A 20,107-nucleotide genomic window follows, 5' to 3' on the forward strand; every position below is an offset into this window, starting at 1 on the left:
GGTTACTTGTTGGAATTAATTCATTTACAAGGTACAGATCCAATTGGATCTAATCAGCTCTATGCCAAAAAATTTACCTTCGGAATAGCTACAACTTCCACTTGACCTCCCCAATATGGCAACCACGCAGACGTATAGTGGCTGCATTCAGCAGCTGTCGATGAGGTATCTATGTTTCTATAACTATGAGATGAACAACAATTCATGCAACTCATACCAATACAGATCATTTTGTTGCTGCTTTGTCTCAACTGGTTTGAATTGACATTGCTTGGTTGAAAAATATTCAATTCAATTCAATTTTATTTGTAAAATTCATAAAAAAAGACTAAGAGAAAAAAATATTTTATTTTTTGGGGAAATTACTAGAATAAAGTCATAATATTACGAGAATAAAGTCATAATATTAGGTCTACGGGAATAAAGTATTACGGCTTTATTCTCGTAATGTTACAACTTTATTCTCGTAGACCTAATATTATGACTTTATCCTCGTAATATTATGACTTTATTCTCATAATTTCCCCCAAAAATAAATATTTTTTTCTCTTAGTGTGGCCCTAATGCTCCATCGTAAGACTGTACTTCCTTATAACATTATTTATAATTTATAACTATATAAATATCTGCCACGAAAACTGACTGATGTTGTTTTACCTCTCTTTAGGTGTTCCATAAAGAGCGAGTGGTGAACTTCCATTTTAACTTTTCTTTAGAGAACCAGATCCATAAAGAAGGGGAATATATCCAGGATGAGTAAGTGTGACTATGTCACCGTCTGAACAGAAAACTATTTATGTTCAGGTTTGAGGTACCTATACTGTATTTTAATTTTCCTTAGTTTCACTCAGAAATGTTGAGAAAAATCACAAATGAAACATTTGACAAATTAAAAAGTCCAGTTCACATTGCCATAATAATATATGAGGAATTATGAAAAACTTTAGTTTCATCCTCTCTTTATAAGCCTTCAAAGTAACAAACTCTTCAGCATATCTATGAAAATATCTTATTTCTTCTCATGTAAAAAACTGTTAGTTGTTTTCATAAAATGACAATTTTTGCATTGAGTATTAGATAAAGATCTTTTTTCAGTAAATTACTTACCCAAAACCAATCATGTTATATGACCACTTCCCTGGCTTTATTTTATATTTATTACAAATGTAGTGAAGCTACTGCATTTTCTAGTGTATCTTGTCTTTTGGTCTTTTGAGTTAAAGTAGGGAATCATTTTTCATCATATTTGCTTAAACTTTAATTATATCCTGACAGTAGTACATGAGACAGATCATTTGTGAAAAAATCTGGTTCCTCTGGCTCCTCCTAGTTCTCCTAATGGCATTAACAGGAATCCACTGGGCCTGAAAGAAAACAACCAATCAGAGTCAAGAAAGATAGTTGATGGTTGAGTCTCATTCTGAGTCTCAGACATAAAATGTCTTAGGTAGTGCTGTGTGCTAAAACATATTAGTTAGTACATAGTTTTGCACAACAGCACCGACATCATTAACTTTCTGGAAGTAGTCAGCAGCGTGAGGACAGGTATAGAGAGTCACAGCCTCATCTTTTAAGACAGCATTACTTCCCATTTACCGTGTACAAAAGGACCACTAACACCTTGCTCTAGGGAACAGAAGTGTTACTGTTAGGTCTATCAGTCATTTCATTCTCAGTTATGTTGTTATCAGAAACTGTTTTGCATGCTGTGTTTGTTGTATGTGTTGTATGCGATGCCCTGGAACTCATAAGACATTAGCTATATGTCTACAGGTAATCACTTTGTTGCATATGCTAATGGTCAGAACAACAAAAGCATTGAATTACACTGTGAAGATAGTAAACCTTGACTGGTTTATGAAGCCTTCACACTTTTAATTTATCACTATTTTCAGATATTATGAACAGCATACTTTTATTTTGTATACATGCATATGCCAGAGGTTAACTATCCATGTCGGTGAAGTCAGTAAAGATAAACCCTTTGATTTTTTAACCCCAAATCCCATAAGTTCCTCCAAGCTCAATGTTAAAACTCCACTGTGCACAAAAGTGTATGCAGACATATACAGATAATAAAACAGAAGTCTAAGTGGGCAATTACACCAAGATGCAAAGACACAAAGACAAAGTGTGTTGGGCAAAACAGCTGGTGTGCACAGTTTGATTAACGGAGAAAATTTAAATCAAGCAGACATTCAGCTCTAGATGACCTCTGAGCCTCATTTCAATGAAGTAGATTCAATTTCAATTTTCAATCAAATTGTATTTAGTGCCAATTCAGAACAGAAGTTATCTCAGGACACTTTTCAAAGTAGAGCAGTTCTAGACCAAACTCCTTATAACATTTACAGAGACCCAACAGTACCACCATGAGAAACTGAGTTTACTTCCCACAATGCTCCTGCTCCATAACTCAGTCCAACAGCTACCTAGCTAGCTAAACTTTTTTACTGGCATAGTAAATGGTATCAAAACTGTAAGGAATTGGTAAAGCAGTAAAGCCCTCCTCTTGCTTGATTTGATTGGCCAAGTGTGAAATGAACGGTACACGACTAAAAACCACAAAAAAAGCGCAAAATGCTGTTTCTAGCAATGTGTCTCTTTGTGATCGTTCTGCACAGGATCAGCAACAGAGTCACTTTGCGTAATCCACTGTTTAAACACGGTCAAATAATACCACTGAGTCAGTGGCCCTTACTTTGAGATATGGCACTGTAGGTATCCCTCTAGCATCATTTCTGGACACACCCGCTGACAAAGTCATGTGACGCAGCATAAAGAGTGAGAAATTACACATGGAAGTGGTGGGTGGGTGGATGGCTTAAACAAACACAGACATTAATCCAGGAGACTGCTGTTTGTGTCCCAGACATGGCACGTTTATTGTTGCTTAATCGACTGCAGAGCCCTGCGAGTACAGAAAGGACCCTAGAGATACCTACAGCGTTGTATTTTGAAGCAGAGGGCAACTGACCAAACGGCAGTGATTGATGAGTTGGTAGTTAGAACGTGATCCACTGTTTACCTATGCAGCGGGTGAATATGGCATACAACAACACTACTTTGGGCTCATCGCTGTCCTCAAAGTGAAATGAGTCTCAGCTTAGACTTTGGTTGTCTGTGAGCTTGAAACCTGAAAATTATCCACGATGGATGAACAAGACCCAAAAGGTTTCATGCACGTAAGCCCTTCTTGTTCGTTGGGTTGTCTCGATTGCCAGTGGCTTTTTCTGCATTTTTGTGCCCAGTTGAAGCTCAGAATTGTTGAGCTAGGAGGAAACGTATAGATGTGTTCTATAACAAAATGAGGGAGTGTATCTTCAAGGATGCTTCACCTTTGCATTGGAACAGTTTTCAGTGCAGATATACAGTATATTACACTACTGTATATTATTGAACTTTTATTGAGTTTTATTGATTTTTGCAGAATTAAAACAGACAGAATGAATTTAAATAAATCTTTTCAATTAAACATTAACAGTACTAACACAGCTTCCACTGAATAATATTGCCATTAATATTATCATTATCAGTGGTGGCCATCTTGGATTTACCACAGTTGACCCTAATCTGTCCATTCTGATTCTGCACTACCATAACAACAGAAGTGAGCGTCCATGTTTTCTTTGTCTGTTGGTTTGTGTGTGTGCCCCATCCCACCCCCATAGGTTCATCAGTATAGAGATGAAGTCAGTCAAGTTTGAGGACTCACTGTTCGAAAATTGTCGCTTTGAGGACATCAAGTCCACAGACACAGTGTTTGAGAACTGCACCATCCGTTCCACAGTCTTCCGTAACACAGGTAGGTTCAGCTGGAGCAGGGAAAATGAGAATAAATCTTAGAGGTTAGAGGTTAAATACTTAGTATGTTGAAGGAACAGTGTGTAGGATTTAGTGGCATCTAGTGGTGAAGCTGCACCTCAGCCATGTCAGCATGTAGGAAAAACTAAAGTGGCCATGAAAAATGCAAAAGCCCTATAGATCCCGTGTTTGGTTTGTTCGTTGTGGGCAACTGTAGAAACATGGCCGTTCAACATGGTGGACTCCATACAAGAGGACCCGCTCCCTCTATAGATAAAAACAGCTAATTTCTTATTTTCAGATGATTATACACAAATGATAACATACCTATGAATATTATATTCCATTTCTGCCAATAGATCCTCCTAAATGTTACACACTGGACCTTTAACCAATTATAAAGCCATTAGTTACCTCTTATAAATGGTTCCTTAATAGAAGTTTCTTGGTATTCTGATATTTTTAATAACTCTCACTGGGTTTCCAATGGGGCCAAGGTTGGAACAAGTGGGCCCCATGCAAGCCATCATTCCCAGGTACCAATATTGTGCCAGTTGTAAAGAGAGAAGTTAGGAGTCCGAATAAAAAGCAAAATAAAATTTAAAAAAAAAGCAACCCCCCGTAATAACTCATGATTTTACAATTATTATGGTGCTTATGGAGATACAAGATATCTCAATAATCCAACGCAGATAGAAAGATATTTTATTGAAGGTATATTATTATACGCCTTACTTAAAGTTCTACTTCCTGACATTTTAATCTTTGTGATTGTTTTAAACGGTGTATCTTTGTATGTGTGTGACTGTTTTGTGCAACTGAATTGTCTTGATAGTGATCTCAAAGGATATATTCATAATTTTCTGTCTTAAAGCTGCAGATCATTTTTATAAAAATATTTTTTGTCATATTTGCTGAAACTTTCACTATATGCTGACAGTAGTATACATGAGACAGATAATCTGTGAAACAATCTGGTTCCTCTGGCTCCTCTGGCTCCTCCTAGTGCTTCTGATGACATTTGCAAGAATCAACTAAGCCTGAACAAAAACAACCAATCAGAGCTGAGAAAGATATAAAGATGCTTTGACTTGAAGATAGTTCAATTCAGTTCAATTAAATTGTATTTGTATAGCGCCAATTCATAACAGGAGTTATCTCAGGACACTTTTCAATAGAGCAGGTCTAGACCGAAACTTCCTTTAAGAGGCAGAAACCTCGGACACACACCTCTAGGTGGGTGTGCGCCTCCACCGTTGGGAGGGGGGAGGACGAGAAGAGACGAGACAAGGTGCACGCAACAACGCAGCAACAACTACACAATAGTGTGACTTGATGATGATGAGGGACTAGAAGACGATGACAACGACAACAACAACGATGGGGGACAATGAGTAGTGATTATAGTAATAATAGTATCTGTAATAAAAATAATAGTAATAATAATAATAACAATCAGTGATATTAGCAATGTGAGTCAATCAGGACCATGGCAGGAGGCTCCACCAGATTCCATGAGAACTTGTGAGACGAGAAAGCACAAGAACTCCGGGGAAGAAGTGAAGTTAGTAACATGCATTAATGGGACATGAATGAGTGCAGAAAGAGAGAGGAAGAGAGGAGCTCAGTGCACCATGGGAAATCCCCTGATAGTCTAGGCCTAGAGCAGCATAACTAAGGGATGGTTCAGGACTCACCTGAGCCAGCCCTAACTATAAGCTTTATCAAAGAATAAATAAATATTGGTCTTAAGCCTACTCTTAAATGTGGTGAGGGTGTCTGCACCCCGCACCAAAACTGGAAGCTGGTTTCCCAAGAGAGGAGCTTGGTAGCTGAAGGCTCTGGCTCCTGTTCTACTTTGTGAGACTATAGTAACCACAAGTAGCCCTGCATTCAGAGAACACAGTGTTCTAGTGGGGTAATAAGGTACCATGAGCTCTTTAAGATATGAACGGGCCTGACCATGAAGAGCTTCGTAGGTTTTTAAATTGTATTCTTAATTTTACAGGGAGCCAGTGCAGAGAAGCTAGTACAGGAGAGATATTATCTCTTTTCCTAGTTCCTGTGAGTACTCATGGAGTGTCTTAATGGACTTATTGGGGCAACCTGGTAATAAGGAATACCAGTAATCCAGCCTAGAAGTAACAAATGCGTGGATTAGTTTTTCTGCATCCGTCCCTGACAGGATGTGTCTAATTTTTGTGATATTACGTAAATGAAAAAAGGCAGTCCTAGAGGTCTGCTTCATGTGGGAGTTAAATGACATGTCTTGATCAAAGATAACTCAAAGATTCCTGACAGTGGTGCTAGAGGCCAAGGTAATACCACCATGTTAGATCCCGAGTTACCCCCGTATAGGTGGTACTGGACCAGCTCTCCGTTATAAAGGGTCCGAGCCTCTTACCTATGATTATTATCCTATTAGGTTAAAAGGACTATTTAAGCTGGTGGCGAGGAGACACGCCTAGCTTCTAACTGCCTTCGTCCGAACACCTACTCTGCTCACTCTAGTGCAGCATCCGACCGAATAGCCCGATGCACTAGACAAGTTCGTTAACGGCAGCTCTCCTCTTAGTGATCTGTACACTTGTTAATTGCTAGGATTATTTTAGGGACTTGGAAAGTAAGCCCTAAGGGTCAGTTTAATTTCCTGGGCTACAGTAACCTGTTAGAACCGTTAAGTTGATGAACACACTACCTAATAATTACTGCCTGATGAGATATCATGAATCCAATGTTCACAGTTCATTCTTTAACTTCAATGATATTTTTATTGCAAGATTTAGCAAGGGCCAGCATACAGCATAGACTGATTCAAAAATGGATTGTTCACATTCTCTAATAATGATTAACTATGTTTCTAACATTAAGTAAATAATTGTTTAAATTTCAAACCCCTGATGGAAAGGCTTGAAGCTGAAGGGTTGAATGTCCAGCTTGAAGAGAGAGAGGGAAGGGTTGTACGGGTGTATGGCCGGTACAGTCCTCCTTTGCGCCTGCCGTACTGTTGGTTGCTGTAGAAACTCCCGACTGTGTCTAAAGTCCGCAAAGTCTCTGACCAGTGCAGTCTCTGATGGCAGGGTGAACGAAAGAGTGATCCTTGGTGATCAATTGGAACCTGCAACCTGGCGGAGATGGTTAATCCTCCTCTGCCTGCCACTCCCGTCTTGGCTGTAGGTTGTTGGACTTCTCTTTCTGCAATGATGGCTTGTTTGTTGCTCTATCTCTTGAGTTGAAATTCTAAGTTTGAAGATGAGTTGCTCCGATGCGGTCGATCGATCAGCAAGTCTTGAACCCGAGAGCCAGCCCTGGGGACTAACCCCGATCCTCCCGGAGCTGTTCCTTTTATCCTCTTCAGATTGTCTGCCGTCACCTTTTCCTGCGCTCATCACAGTGCTCTGTGTATGCATCCTTCTTCCTTATTTGGTATGGTCTAACTTCCCTCTTCCTCTTAGCCTCAGGCAAGTCTGGACACGTCTAGTGGCCTGCGTGCCTTTCTACTCGTAGCTCAACATTTTAACGTGATTTGACCCTTTGTTCCCCTTTTGCTACATTTCTATCTTGGTTCATACACTTAATACATTTCATTTCGTATATGATTTCTCTTTTCATTATTACATTTCTTTTTATAATCATAATCGATAATCAACTTCAATCAATGTTACACATCTCATAGAATCAACTTAAAATCACTTATACATATCTCATATTATAACATATAATCAGCTTCAATATTTTTACTGCTTTGGTTATCATAGTTAACAAGAAATAATAGTGAAAAATAAGTAGCAGAAAACATGCTGTGGGCTGGACCTTGCTCCTGGCCTGTAACCTTCCATTCTGTTTTCACTATTGAGTTCTTCCTAGACTGTAACAGTTAACCAGCTAGAATACTCTTTTGAAAGTGGGGTTTAAATACAAATTATATATTGATTATATAAATTAAGTAATTTATTATTTGATTAATTCAGGTACATGATTAAAAGGATTCAGCAGAACATAAGGGGGGTAAATAATGCAGAGAGAACTAAATATCAGCAACAGAGAAGACTTAATGAAAATAAAATATTTTCTGTCATAGAAAACCTCAATATGTGTTTCTCTGGATCAGGTCAACAGTTGACCCTCTTCCATAAATTTCAGCTTATGTTTCTTTGTCTTCCTGTTCTCTGTAGACCTGGGGGAAGAGAAGTTCATCAACTGTAAGATGGAGAACACCTCCTTTGAGCACAACAAAACCGGCTGCCACCTGGACACCGTTGAGGAGAACGACGATCTTATTTACCTGGTTAGCTTCCTGGGCAGCCTGGCTGTGTTGCCTGGCAACATCATCTCAGCCCTCTTCATGGAGAAGATTGGCAGGGTCAAGATCATAGGTGATTTTATTCCTAAAACCCTCACAGTCAACAGGGTCCACATATTCTTCAGTTGTAATTCCTGTACAGTTCTCTATACAGTGCAAAGTCCATACTAGAGTGCGTTGGACCAGCATTAATAAGTAAGGTTTTAGTAGTAATTCTGGCTAATGGTGCGTTCCCACTAAATGCATTACTTGCAGTAGTTTACATGTATTTACCTCCTTTACACAAGGTAGTATGAACCTAAAATAACAGATTTTTCTGTGATTTAATTGCAATACATTTATCAAAATGATACTGAAAGCCCCCAGGCTCAAGCAGCAGTCTGTTCAACTCAATATTTTCAACTCGAAACTGCAGATGGGCCAAATTTTGTGTGTTCACACCATTCATGTCACCAAACTGGCGTCATTCGCGTCACCCACCGTGAATTTGTGTCTTTTGGCATCTTTGTATGTAATTGGTGGGAATGCAGCATTAGTGTCCTGTTATGGCCATGCTGTGGAGACTAGAATAGATAGATAGAATGAGCAATTCAACTCCAGTAAACGCCCAGACCATGAAACTGCCTCCTCTGTGCAATTTAAACTATACACAGATCAAATCTTCAATATAATGGAGTTGACCCTTTCTCTCTCCCAAGTCGTCAAATATGGCAGCTTGGTGAGTGGCCCTACGCTTCAAATTATAACACTGTAGGTACCCTCTAGAGGCATTTGAGGACGCGCCCGTCTGGCATAATGTTTTGATTTGCGGTTGAAGTAAAGTGATGTAGTATAAAGAGCGAGAGGGTCGGCATATGGAGAAGTTGGGGTGGATGGATGGGTCTAACCAACACTGGACTTTAGCACTGTTGGTGTCCTGTGTGAAACCAAAAGTCAATGCTGACTTTTTTAAATGTATGTACTTATGTTACGTTTAATTCTTATTTTATCCCAAGTCACAATCTCTTCCTAAAAGACCCTAAACATAACCAAACTGCAACTGTTTAAACACATACAATGTGAAATGCTTCTCAGCAAGCTTTATTTTGAAAGTCTAACCGGATGTTGCATATTTATTATTGCTAACCTGACCTGACCAAGCTGCTGTATTTTTAGAAGCTGGGAGTGAGAACGTATTAGGAGTACAACTATTATGACCAGTGTTGGGAGTAACGCGCTATAAAGTTATAATTTCACTATTGTTGGCATTAACTAGTATTGCAACAAATTACCTTTTCAAATTAAATTATTATTATTATTATTTCAATTAAAATTAAAGCTGCAAGCACTGATGATTGGGCCCTCACAGTTCATGTGCGTTGGGACGTGCTATGGTTGTGTTATGTGCCAGAATATCACATGTAGACCACACCATGAATATTTCAAGTAAATCAGACACTAATGCCATACAAGGCTTAGTTCTTGTTGTCAGTAGGTGGCGCTATGACTGACTGAATATAGGTATGTAGATGTGTTAAGGATGGGACTTGAGATTGAAATTCTGAACCATGCCGTGGATACACCATTCGACGAAAATATTTTGATAATTTTTCATAATAACTGACCAATTTGAAATCGATCCGATCAGCTCCCTATGAGGAGTTTCTGAAAGAGCAATGGGTGCACCAAAATGCCTGCTAAATCCAAAATTGCCGATGTCCGGTTGGGTTTGGGTCCAAGAGGCTTTTTTGCGTACCGATTTTCATAAATATTGGTGAAAAGTGCCGCTGCTGCTGCGCTATCGAGCCATTTTGCCACACCCATATGCAAGACCCATATCGTTCATAAATTTGGGTCAGAGCATCTTGCTGCCTCCAACTGCAGAAGATGGTAGACAAACACATTACATTTTTCAGTAACTTGTAACACTGATTATGACTATGATGGTTGCTACATGTATTTATGTATACAATTCAATTCAATTCAATTTTATTTGTATAGCGCCAATTCATAGCAGAAGTTATCTCAGGACACTTTTCAAATAGAGCAGGTCTAGACCGAACTCTTTATAACATTATTTACAGAAACCCAACAGTACCACCATGAGCAAGCACTTGGCAACGGGGGCAAGGAAAAACTGCCTTTTAAGAGGCAGAAACCTAGGACACACTCTTCGGCTCTAGGTGGGTGGTCATCTGCCTCGACCAGTTTGGGTGAGAGAGAGAGAGAGAGAGAGACACAGAGAGAGACAGGCACAGACAGGTGCACAGCAACAACAGTAGCAACTACACTAATAGTAGTGACTGATGATGATGAACATGAAGAAGATGATAACGACGGACAACAACAACGGATACAGAATCCTTGCATCCAATACCAACCATTCCACTACAAAAAGATCAAACAATAGAATAAATGTTATATGAAATGTAATATTAAAATTAAAGATAATCATGTTTAGTCAAAGGTATAATATTACAGTAATGCAAAAGTGTGACTGAGGAAGGTCACAACTATTACTGTATTTTCTCATAATTATGACTTAGTAGGTTGAAAGTTTGATATAGTACTATCTCATATTGTTGACCTAGTATCTCAGAATCATCCTATGGAAATGGATTTCCAGAAGGTTTGGGTATAGTGTTACTGTATTGTTGTTAGATTAGTTTCTTATGAGTTGATTTTCTTACTAACCAGCTGAAGGTAGCTGTATATTTCGTTTTTCATATATATACGTTACATATAGTACATTCAGTCATTCTACAGGATTCAATAAAGGAATTTTGTGGCTTCCTCAGGTGGATCCATGCTCATTTCAGCCGGCTGTACCTTCTTCCTGTTCCTGAGCTTCAGCCAATCAGCGATCATTGCCCTGCAGTGTCTGTTCTGTGGCGTCAGTGTGGCTGCATGGAATGGCATCGAGGTGGTGACCGTGGAACTGTACCCTGCTTCTAAAAGGTACCACACTGTTCTGTTACAGCTATGATCCATATTTTTATAATTTACCTGTCAAATGAAGATACAGTAAAACAATTATACGGAACAATTTACCTTTCCTAAGTCCCACCCCTTTTTGCTCTGAGCTTGAATAACAGTTGGGCAAGTCAGAACCTCTCAGTCAGCTTTCTCCTTTCCTCTACTTAGATATGCTATGTGCCAGGCTAATCTATGTGGAAAAAATTTTCACAACCACATTTTGAAGATGGTTAAAAGATTAAAGTGACATATATATATATATATATATATATATATATATATATATATATATATAAAAATAAAAAAAACTTCCCTCTCATCCTCTTGGGGTGGTATCTGTGTCATCCTCAAGCTCGGGTCCTCTACCAGAGGCCTGGGAGTTAGAGGGTTCTCCGCAGTATCTTAGCTGTTCCTAGGACTGCACTCTTCTGGACTGAGGCTTCTGATGTTGTTCCTGGGATCTGTTGGAGCCACTCCCCAAGTTTGGGGGTCACTGCCCCGAGTGCTCCTACTACCACGGGGACCACGCTCGCCTTGACCTTCCACATCTGCTCCAGCTGTTCTTTCAACCCTTGGTTCTTTTCAACCTTTTCGTGTTCCTTCTTTCTGATGTTGGCGTCTGCTGGTATGGCCACATCTATCACCACCGCCTTCTTCTGCTCTTTGTCTACACCACTATGTCCGGTTGGTTAGCCAGGACCTGTTTGTCAGTCTGGAAGCTGAAGTCCCACAGCACCTTGACCCTGTTGTTCTCAGCCATCTTCTGTGGTGCTGCCCATTGGGATTTGGGTACTTCTATTCCATACTGGGTACAGATGTTCCTGTACACTATTCCAGCCACTTGGTTGTGTCTCTCCATGTATGCTGACCCGGCTAGCATCTTACACCCTGCTACTATGTGCTGGACTGTCTCAGGGGCATCTTTGCATAGTCTGCACCTTGGGTCAGATCTACTCTTGTGGATCTTGGCCTCTATGGCTCTTGTAACTAGGGCCTGTTCTTGTGCTGCCATGATCAGTGCCTCTGTGCTGTCTTTGAGTCCAGCCTTTTCCAGCCATTGGTAGGTCTTCTCGATATCTCCACCCCCCTTGCCCACCTCCCCCGATGCAAGTTGTTTTGAGTTTTTATGTTGTAAAGTGTGCTCTTATGTGCTTATGTTGCTGAGGTTTTTTTTCCCAGTCCCACACTGTACTCCCCTACAGGAGCAGAGTCAGGGAGCTGCTTTTTTTTCTCCTCCCCTCTCCTCTTGTTTTCTCCCCCTTTTCCTCCCCCCCTACAAGTAATTTCCCCACTGGGATTATTGAAGTATTTCTAATTCTGATTCTGATTATCAGCCACTTCTTCAATTTTGCGGTGGTACGTGCCATGTAGGGGCTTGTCCCTCCAGGTTGTCTGCTCCTCTTCCTCTGCACTCTTATCAGGTTTCTGTTGCCTGAGACATTCACTTAGCAGTTCATCCTTTGTGGCCATTTTTCTGATGTACTCTTGGATTTTTGATGTTTCATCCGGGATAGTGGCCTTGATGCTCCCTAGTCCTCGGCCTCCCTCTTTCCACTTAGCATACAGTCTCAGGGTGCTTGATTTGGGGTGAAACCCTCCGTGCATGGTGAGGAGCTTTCTTGTCTAGATATCTGTGGCTTCTATCTCCTCCTTTGGCCAGCTTATGATCCCAGCAGGGTATCTGATGACTGGTAGTGTGTACATGTTGATGGCTTGGATCTTGTTCCTGCCATTCAGCTGACTTTTCAGGACCCGCCTTACTCTCTGGAGGTATTTGGTTGTGGTTGACTTCCTTGCGGCTTCCTCATGGTTTCCATTAGCCTGTGGGATACCAAGGTACTTGTAGCTGTCTTGGATATCACCTATGTGAACCTTCAGTTCTGATCATCTTGCCTCTCTTTGAGACCATCCGGCCACACTTATCCAATCCAAATGACATCCCTATGTTGTTGCTGTAGATCCTGGTGGTGTGGATCAGTGAGTCGATTTCTCGCTCATTCCTTGCGTACAGCTTGATGTCGTCCATGTAGAGCAGGTGGCTAATTGTTGCTCCACTTTGGAATTGTACCTGTAACCACTCTTTGTAATGATCTGACTGAGAGGGTTCAGGCCTATGCAGAACAGCAGTGGTGATAGCGCATCTCCTTGGTATATGCCGCATTTGATGTTGACTTGGGCAATTGCCTTTGAGTCGGCTTCTAGGGTTGTCTTCCACCTTCCCATCGAGTTCTGGATGAAGGCCCTTAGGTTCCTGTTGATCTTATACAGTTCAAGACATTCCAGTATCCACGTGTGGGGCATTGAGTCGCAAGCTTTCTTGTAGTCGATCCAGGCGGTGCACAGGTTGGTCTTCCTGCTCTTACAGTCTCGGGCGACTGCTCTATCGAGCAGTAGCTGGTGCTTGGCTCCTCTGGTGTTGCTACCAATTCCCTTCTGAGCCCCGCTCATGTATTGAGCGACGTGCTTGCTCATCTTAGCCACGATGATACCTGACAGGGCCTTCCATGTTGTGGAGAGACAGGTTATTGGCCGGTAGTTGGATGGGATGGGTCCCTTCTGAGGGTCCTTCAAGATTAGGTCTGTCCTGCCCTGGGTTAGCCACTCTGGATGGGACCCATCCCTTAGCAGCTGGTTTATCTGTGCCGCTAGGCGTTCATGGAGTGCTGTTAGCTTCTTCAGCCAGTAGGCATGGATCATATCGGGGCCTGGTGCTGTCCAGCTCTTCATCTTTGACACTCTTTCTTGGATGTCTGCCATTGAGATGGTTACTGGGAGGTTGCTGTGGTCTGCTCTTAGGTCCACTAGCCATTGGGCATCTCGGTTGTGTGATGCCTCTTTTTCCCATATGGCCTTCCAGTATTCTTCCACCTCAGCTCTTGGTGGGTCTGACCTGTTGTTATTTCCTCCCTGCCACTGAGAGTACACCTTGGCTGGTTCAGTGGAGAACAGCTTGTTTATTCCCCTGGCCTCTGCCTCCTTGGTGTATCTCTTCAACCGGGTGGCCAGTGCTGTTAGTCTCTGTTTGGCAGGTTCGAGTGCTTCAGGTATGATGAGCTTGGTGTATTTCCTGGGTGCCCCTTTATTCACCATGTTGCCTTTCTGTAGCTCTGCTAGCTGGCTAACTTCTCTCCGTGTTGCCCTTATCCTGGCCTCTAATCGTATTCTCCATGGTGGATGCTGCCTGTTATGGTTTGAGCCCATCTTATATCCAAGCATTTCTAGGATTACTGTTGCTGTACTGTGTAGCAGCTTATTGGACTCAGTGATGGTTCCCGTAGGAATTGTTTTCATTGCAGCATTCACATCCACTAGCAGATCTTCTGAAGGTACTTTACAAGTCAGCTTCGGTATTCGTCGGGGTTCCAGGTTTCTAATTGGGCTATATATATATATATGTTAGCTAATTTTAGCAAAGTACTGGCTAAATACCTCATACCTCACATCAATCATTAGCTGGTTAGTTAGCTGTTTAGTTAGCTAATCTAAATTAGTTTTTAACCAGTTAACCAATGTTAGCAAAACAGATGCTAAGATGTGACTATATGTTATTTTTATCTTTAAAACATCCTCAAAATGTGGTTGTCTTCTCAACATAGATTAGTCTAGCACATAGTATATCTAAGTGCAGAAAAGGAGGAAGTTGACCGACGTTCCAAAAGGGGTGGGACTTTGGAAGGCTTCTTCTAAAGCCCTGTCTTGTCTTTGTCTCTGTCCCTCAGGGCCACAGCATTTGGCGTGCTGAATGCTCTGTGTAAACTGGCCGCAGTGCTTGGAAGCTCCATCTTCGCCAGCTTCGTAGGCGTCAGCAAAGCCGTCCCCATCCTGCTGTCCTTCGCTGCGCTAGTGTGTGGTGGCCTGGTGGCCCTGAAACTACCTGACACACGAGAGAAAATCCTCCAGTGATTTTGTTTGAGATCCTGGGTGTGTGATGGAAGAGGCCATAACTTATTTGCTTAATGTTGGAAGCTATTATTTTAATTGATTTTGACTTCACTATTCATTTGAAAGGAAGCAAGAATAGAAATAACTTAAATGTAAAATGCCAAGCTCTCATGGTTTTTCATGTGAACCATTTTCATGTTGTGCAGGTTTCAGAGGTTGGCGGGGGGGTTCCACTAATGACAGAAGGTAGACGGGTATTCAAAATTGGCACTGATACTGAGAATTTCTGTTTGAGATAGTGTGATCCTTTAATGATGCAATCAATCTATTAAGACACACTGGATTTACTAACCACATGATCATGTCCTCTGCTTCTTGTCTTTCTGCCAATACTTTAATGCATGATGGGGAGTAATGTCAGAAGTTAGCCAAAAGTTTTCTGTGACTGGAACTTTTTTAGGCTTTTCATAAATTATAGCAAATAACGGCCTGTGTGTTTGACATGTGAAAGAGGATTGATAAGGTTTCCCTCTGCTTTGTGTGTCAGTTTTCAACAACTTTCTCCTTGTCTTGTGCTGTCACAGACGTGTTCTAGTTCTGGCTTGATCTTACTTACATATCAGGGTACTGTGCCTATCTGTATCTGTTGTCTGACTACAAAATCAACTTAGAATTATCATGCAATATTTTTATCAAAGGGTGTATTTTTTAATTATTTGGAAAAAACAAAAATTTGACCCATTGCGCTGTTACTGTATATTCCGCTCAGAAAAGTGAAAGTTACTTAGCCTAAGTTGCTAAAGTTAGCACTGATGCCCATGAGACATTGCTTTCTGCTCAGGTCATGCAACACCTACTAAGTCACTGGCAGAAAAGTAGGGGTCTACTGTAACTAGCGTTAGCTGTTGTTCTTCAAAGCTGCAGTTTTTTTATAAAAAATATTATTTGTCATATTTGCTGAAACCTTCATTATATCCTGACAGTAGAACATGAGACAGATAATCTATGAAAAATCAGGTTCCTCCTAGTGCTCCTAATGGTATTTGCAAGAATCCACCGCACCTAAATGAAAACAACCATTTAGAACCAAGAAAGATAGTTCAGTCTGACAACTCACGTTTGAAATGTTTATTACAGCAGTTTAGCATAGTTAAATTTTGGCGTCTAGGCTCCGACCACATCCACCACCTGGTGGCTCCGGCTAGGGGGTTTAAGGTATTTGCTTATCACTCCCTGCAGATATGTTTCCATAGAGATATTGGGGAGTGATGAGCAAATACCTTAAACCCCCTAGCTGGAGCCTACAGGTGGATGCTGGGGTGGTGGTGGGGCTTATAGAGCAGCAGGCAGCAATACTGATGCAGGGCAGCGACAGAGCAGAAGGAAAGTTGGGAATGGACCGCCAGATTGGAAGGGTGTGCTTGGTTTGTGATCATGGAGTGAGGCATGTCATGTGTGTATAGCAGTGCAGCTTGAGTTAACTGCCTGAACTAGCTTGCAGGCTTTGCTCAATTTGGTTGTTGATTCCAAGTTTGTCAAATACTGACACTTTGGGTCCTAAAGCATCTATATTTGATAACCTGAGAATGACACTCAACAATCAACTATCTTTCTTGGCTCTGATTGGTTGTTTTCGTTCAGGCCTGGTGGATTCTTGCAAATACCATTAGGAGCACTAGAAGGAGCCAGAGGAACCTGATTTTTTCACAGATTATCTGTCTAATGTACTAATTCAATTCAATTTTATTTGTATAGCGCCAATTCATAACAGAAGTTATCTCAGGACACTTTTCAAATAGAGCAGGTCTTGGTAGCTGAAGGCTCTGGCTCCTATTCTACTTTTAGAGACTATAAGAACCACAAGTAGCTCTGCATTCAGAGAATGCAGGTTTCTAGTGAGGTAATAGGATACTGTGAGCTCTTTAAAATATGAAGGTTTTTAAATTTTATTCTAAATTTTACAGCGAGCCAGTGCAGAGAAGCTAGTACAGGAGAGATATGATCTCTTTTCCTAGTTCCTGTGAGTACTCGTGCTGCAGCATTCTGAATTAATTGGAACGTCTTAATGGACTTATTAGGGCAACCTGATAATAAGGAGTTGCAGTAATCCAGCCTAGAAGTAACAAATGCATGGATTAGTTTTTCTGCATCCGTCTGTGACATTAAGTGTCTAATTTTTGACACTTAATGTCAAACGTAGATGAAAGAAGGCAGTCCTGGAGGTCTGCTTTATGTGGGAATTAAATGACATGTCCTGATCAAATACTACTGTCTGGATAAAATGAAAGTATCAGCAAATATGACCAAAAGTTATTTTTATAAAAATTGCCTACTGCAGCTTTAATGGATCCAGCTGTGGTGATGACAAAAGGCCAGACAGTTAAAACTAACCTCAGCAGTACAATACCTATATTTTGGATCACATCGCAGAACAACTTTGGGTGCTCAGATCACAGATGGGACTAAGCAACAGCTAACTAAGCTACTTACATGATATTATGAAGTATTTTTAGTGCCCACCAACACAGATATTGCACCAATCAAATTACAGTACCGTAATAAACTCACATCTACTTCAGAACACTAACAAAATAGACAGCATTTAGATTTCTTTTTCTACTTTTTGGTAATTAAAATCTTGAAGTACACGCGTAAAAAGATATATAGTAATTTCTTAGTTAAAAATTATCTTAGTGTATTTGAATTGCTTCTTGCAACTGGCAACCCCAGTCATTAACATGTCATTGTGTCAGACTAATAGAGAAGCTTAATATCGATGAATACCGCAGTGGTTTTATTACTTGAAGTCAAACAACTACTTATTAGAAGTCCAACAGTTTATCTCTTGTGCTGTGTGTTCTGCATGAGTACTATCACCTCTCCTCTGGACTTCAGTCTGATGTTAATATCTTCCTGCCATCAGTACAGTGTAGTACATCCTTATTTGGCTCGAGCTACACTGACAACATATCTGAGTAGAACTGTGTACATTTACTTTTCTGTTTCTGTCTGACCTTAGACAAGTATATTTTCTGAAACAGACGAAAGCTAGGTGACATTTGGTCTGTTAAGTGTGTTAATGTTGCTTTCTTCCACACTTTTTATTCAAGCACCTTTTAATTTCACCATCCTTCTCATTTTCCCACTCATACTCATTCTGGGCCTAAAATGAGTACTGGCATTATTGCACCATCTTGTGGAATAAACTGAACATTACAGTTGGTTTGGCCTTGCTGTTTGCATTTACATGTACACACACTGCCTTCCTCACATTAAAGCTGCAGTAGGACATTTTTATAAAAATAACTTTTTGTCACATTTGCTGAAACTTTCACTATATCCCGACAATAGTTCATGAGACAGATAATCTGTTAAAAAAATCTGGTTCCTCTGGCTCCTCCTAGTTCTCCTAATGGCATTTGCAAGAATCCACCGGGCCTGAATGCAAACAACCAATCAGAGCCAAAGAAGATAGTTGACTGTTGAGTCTCATTCCATACTCTGAATACCTATTAGACTGCTCTTTCTCTTAATTTATCAACACTCTCAAAATCTAAATCACACAGTAAACCAGCTACAGTACAGTACTGGTGTGCGGATAATCGATTTATTTTATTTTTCTTGCACAGTTTGATGTTGAATATGTATTTATTACAGATGGTTTTGTGCTGAGAGTGGTTGTGTAAATGACTGCATGTTTGTGTAATGCTTTTTCAGTGTGTCGTTGACGTAATGTGTGTTTCAGATGGTCTGGATTGTGTTTTTTATCACAAAAGAAATAACCAGCAGCACTCAGATAGTATGTAATATAAATGATGACTGGTTGGATTTACAGATGTGATATTGTGTCAGCGGTGGGAGACTACTGCTCGTCTCTGTTCAACATCTTCCCAAAGTACTTTTTGTTTGAATTGAGGATATTCTGTTAGTGAACATATCTTCCACCTTCCTCTGCTGTTGAGTCTCTGCTTTGATCAAACTTTGGCTATGATGTCGAAACTGAAAATATTAAGATATTAATTTTTTATTTTGTCATATTTGCTGAAACTTTCACTATATCCTGACAGTAGTACACAAGACAGATAATCCGTGAAAAAATCAAGTTCCTCCTCCTAGTGCTCCAAATGATAGTCCACCAGGCCTGAACGAAAACAACCAATCAGAGCCAAGAAAGATCTAAACTTTGCGTTGTAGGCTTGAAGGTAGTTGATTGAGTCTCATTTCCGAAGTCCCAAAATTTCTGTATGTGAATACCTGGGAATGAGACTCAACTGTCAACTATCAACTATCTTTCTTGATTCTGATTGGTTGTTTTCATTCAGGCCCAGTGGATTCCTCTAAATGCCATTAGGAGGAGTAATAACATCTATGAAAGGGTCAGTTTCAAATATCAATGTATCTTTTTGTTGTGTTGTTTGATGTACAGTATTACCATGGTTCCAATAATAACAGTGAAATGGCTTATGAATACATAACTTATATTAATTCATGTTTTATTCATTTCAACATGTGTCTGACATTGCTGTAAAGCAGAGATAAAAAGCCATAACGTGTTCTTTGTCTGAATATTTTGTATTTTGAATCACAGTTTTTTTTTTCATGGGTGGAGAAGGGAAATACCTTCAGTGCAAAATGCTTTATTGTTTGATTTAATTTCTGTGTGTGTATTTGTGGCTGTTACTAAACAGACTAATAAAATGAGTTCATCAATGCACACATTTTCCCTGATCACATACATCTGACATCCTAGCACATAAAAATCAAAAAAAGTCTATATATCCAATTATGGAAACACTTTATATTAAGGTACACATATTCACCATTAAAGCTGAAGTGGGTAACTGCATTTATTTAAAAAATGACTTTTTGTCATTACTGCTAACATTTTCACTGTGTTCTGACAGTAATACATGAGACGGATCATCTTTGAGAAAATCAGGTCCCTCTGGCTCCTTTTTCTCATTCTTGCGGAATTTTTTGAAAGATGAACAGTCTCATTTACTACTTTTAGCATATAGTGAAAGTTTTGGCAAATATTTATTTTTATAAAATGTACCTACCGCAGCTTTCACAAGGTACTTATTGACATGCATATTAGTAGTATATTGGCTCTTTATTAGTCATTATAAAGCACCTCAGCCTCAATAATTTATAATTTTATAA

General features: G+C 40.1%; 1 protein-coding gene and 2 long non-coding RNA genes across 5 annotated transcripts in view; 2 read left to right on the plus strand and 1 right to left on the minus strand.

Moving 5' to 3' along the window:
• The window catches only part of LOC127353707 (synaptic vesicle glycoprotein 2B-like), a 55,077-nt gene extending 35,419 nt beyond the window's left edge, over window positions 1-19,658 (plus strand). For both annotated transcript variants that reach the window (XM_051383196.1, XM_051383195.1), the window contains exons 12-16: window positions 668-756; window positions 3,672-3,805; window positions 7,980-8,180; window positions 10,885-11,044; window positions 14,782-19,658. In XM_051383196.1, coding sequence (XP_051239156.1) covers window positions 668-756; window positions 3,672-3,805; window positions 7,980-8,180; window positions 10,885-11,044; window positions 14,782-14,965 — 768 coding nt within the window. In that variant the 3' untranslated portion in view covers window positions 14,966-19,658. The remainder of the gene's footprint in view (window positions 1-667; window positions 757-3,671; window positions 3,806-7,979; window positions 8,181-10,884; window positions 11,045-14,781) is intronic.
• The window catches only part of LOC127353805 (uncharacterized), a 247,663-nt gene that overhangs the window by 41,667 nt on the left and 185,889 nt on the right, over window positions 1-20,107 (plus strand). The gene's annotated exons all lie outside the window — the stretch shown is intronic.
• On the minus strand, window positions 756-7,359 carry LOC127353810 (uncharacterized). The gene is made up of 3 exons (XR_007881358.1): window positions 6,700-7,359; window positions 3,716-3,815; window positions 756-1,364 (listed from the first exon to the last, which is right to left on the minus strand). It is a non-coding gene; the product is annotated as an uncharacterized LOC127353810 (long non-coding RNA).

The sequence above is a fragment of the Dicentrarchus labrax genome, unplaced genomic scaffold (genome assembly GCF_905237075.1).
Source record: "Dicentrarchus labrax unplaced genomic scaffold, dlabrax2021, whole genome shotgun sequence".
Classification (NCBI taxonomy): Eukaryota; Metazoa; Chordata; class Actinopteri; family Moronidae; genus Dicentrarchus; species Dicentrarchus labrax.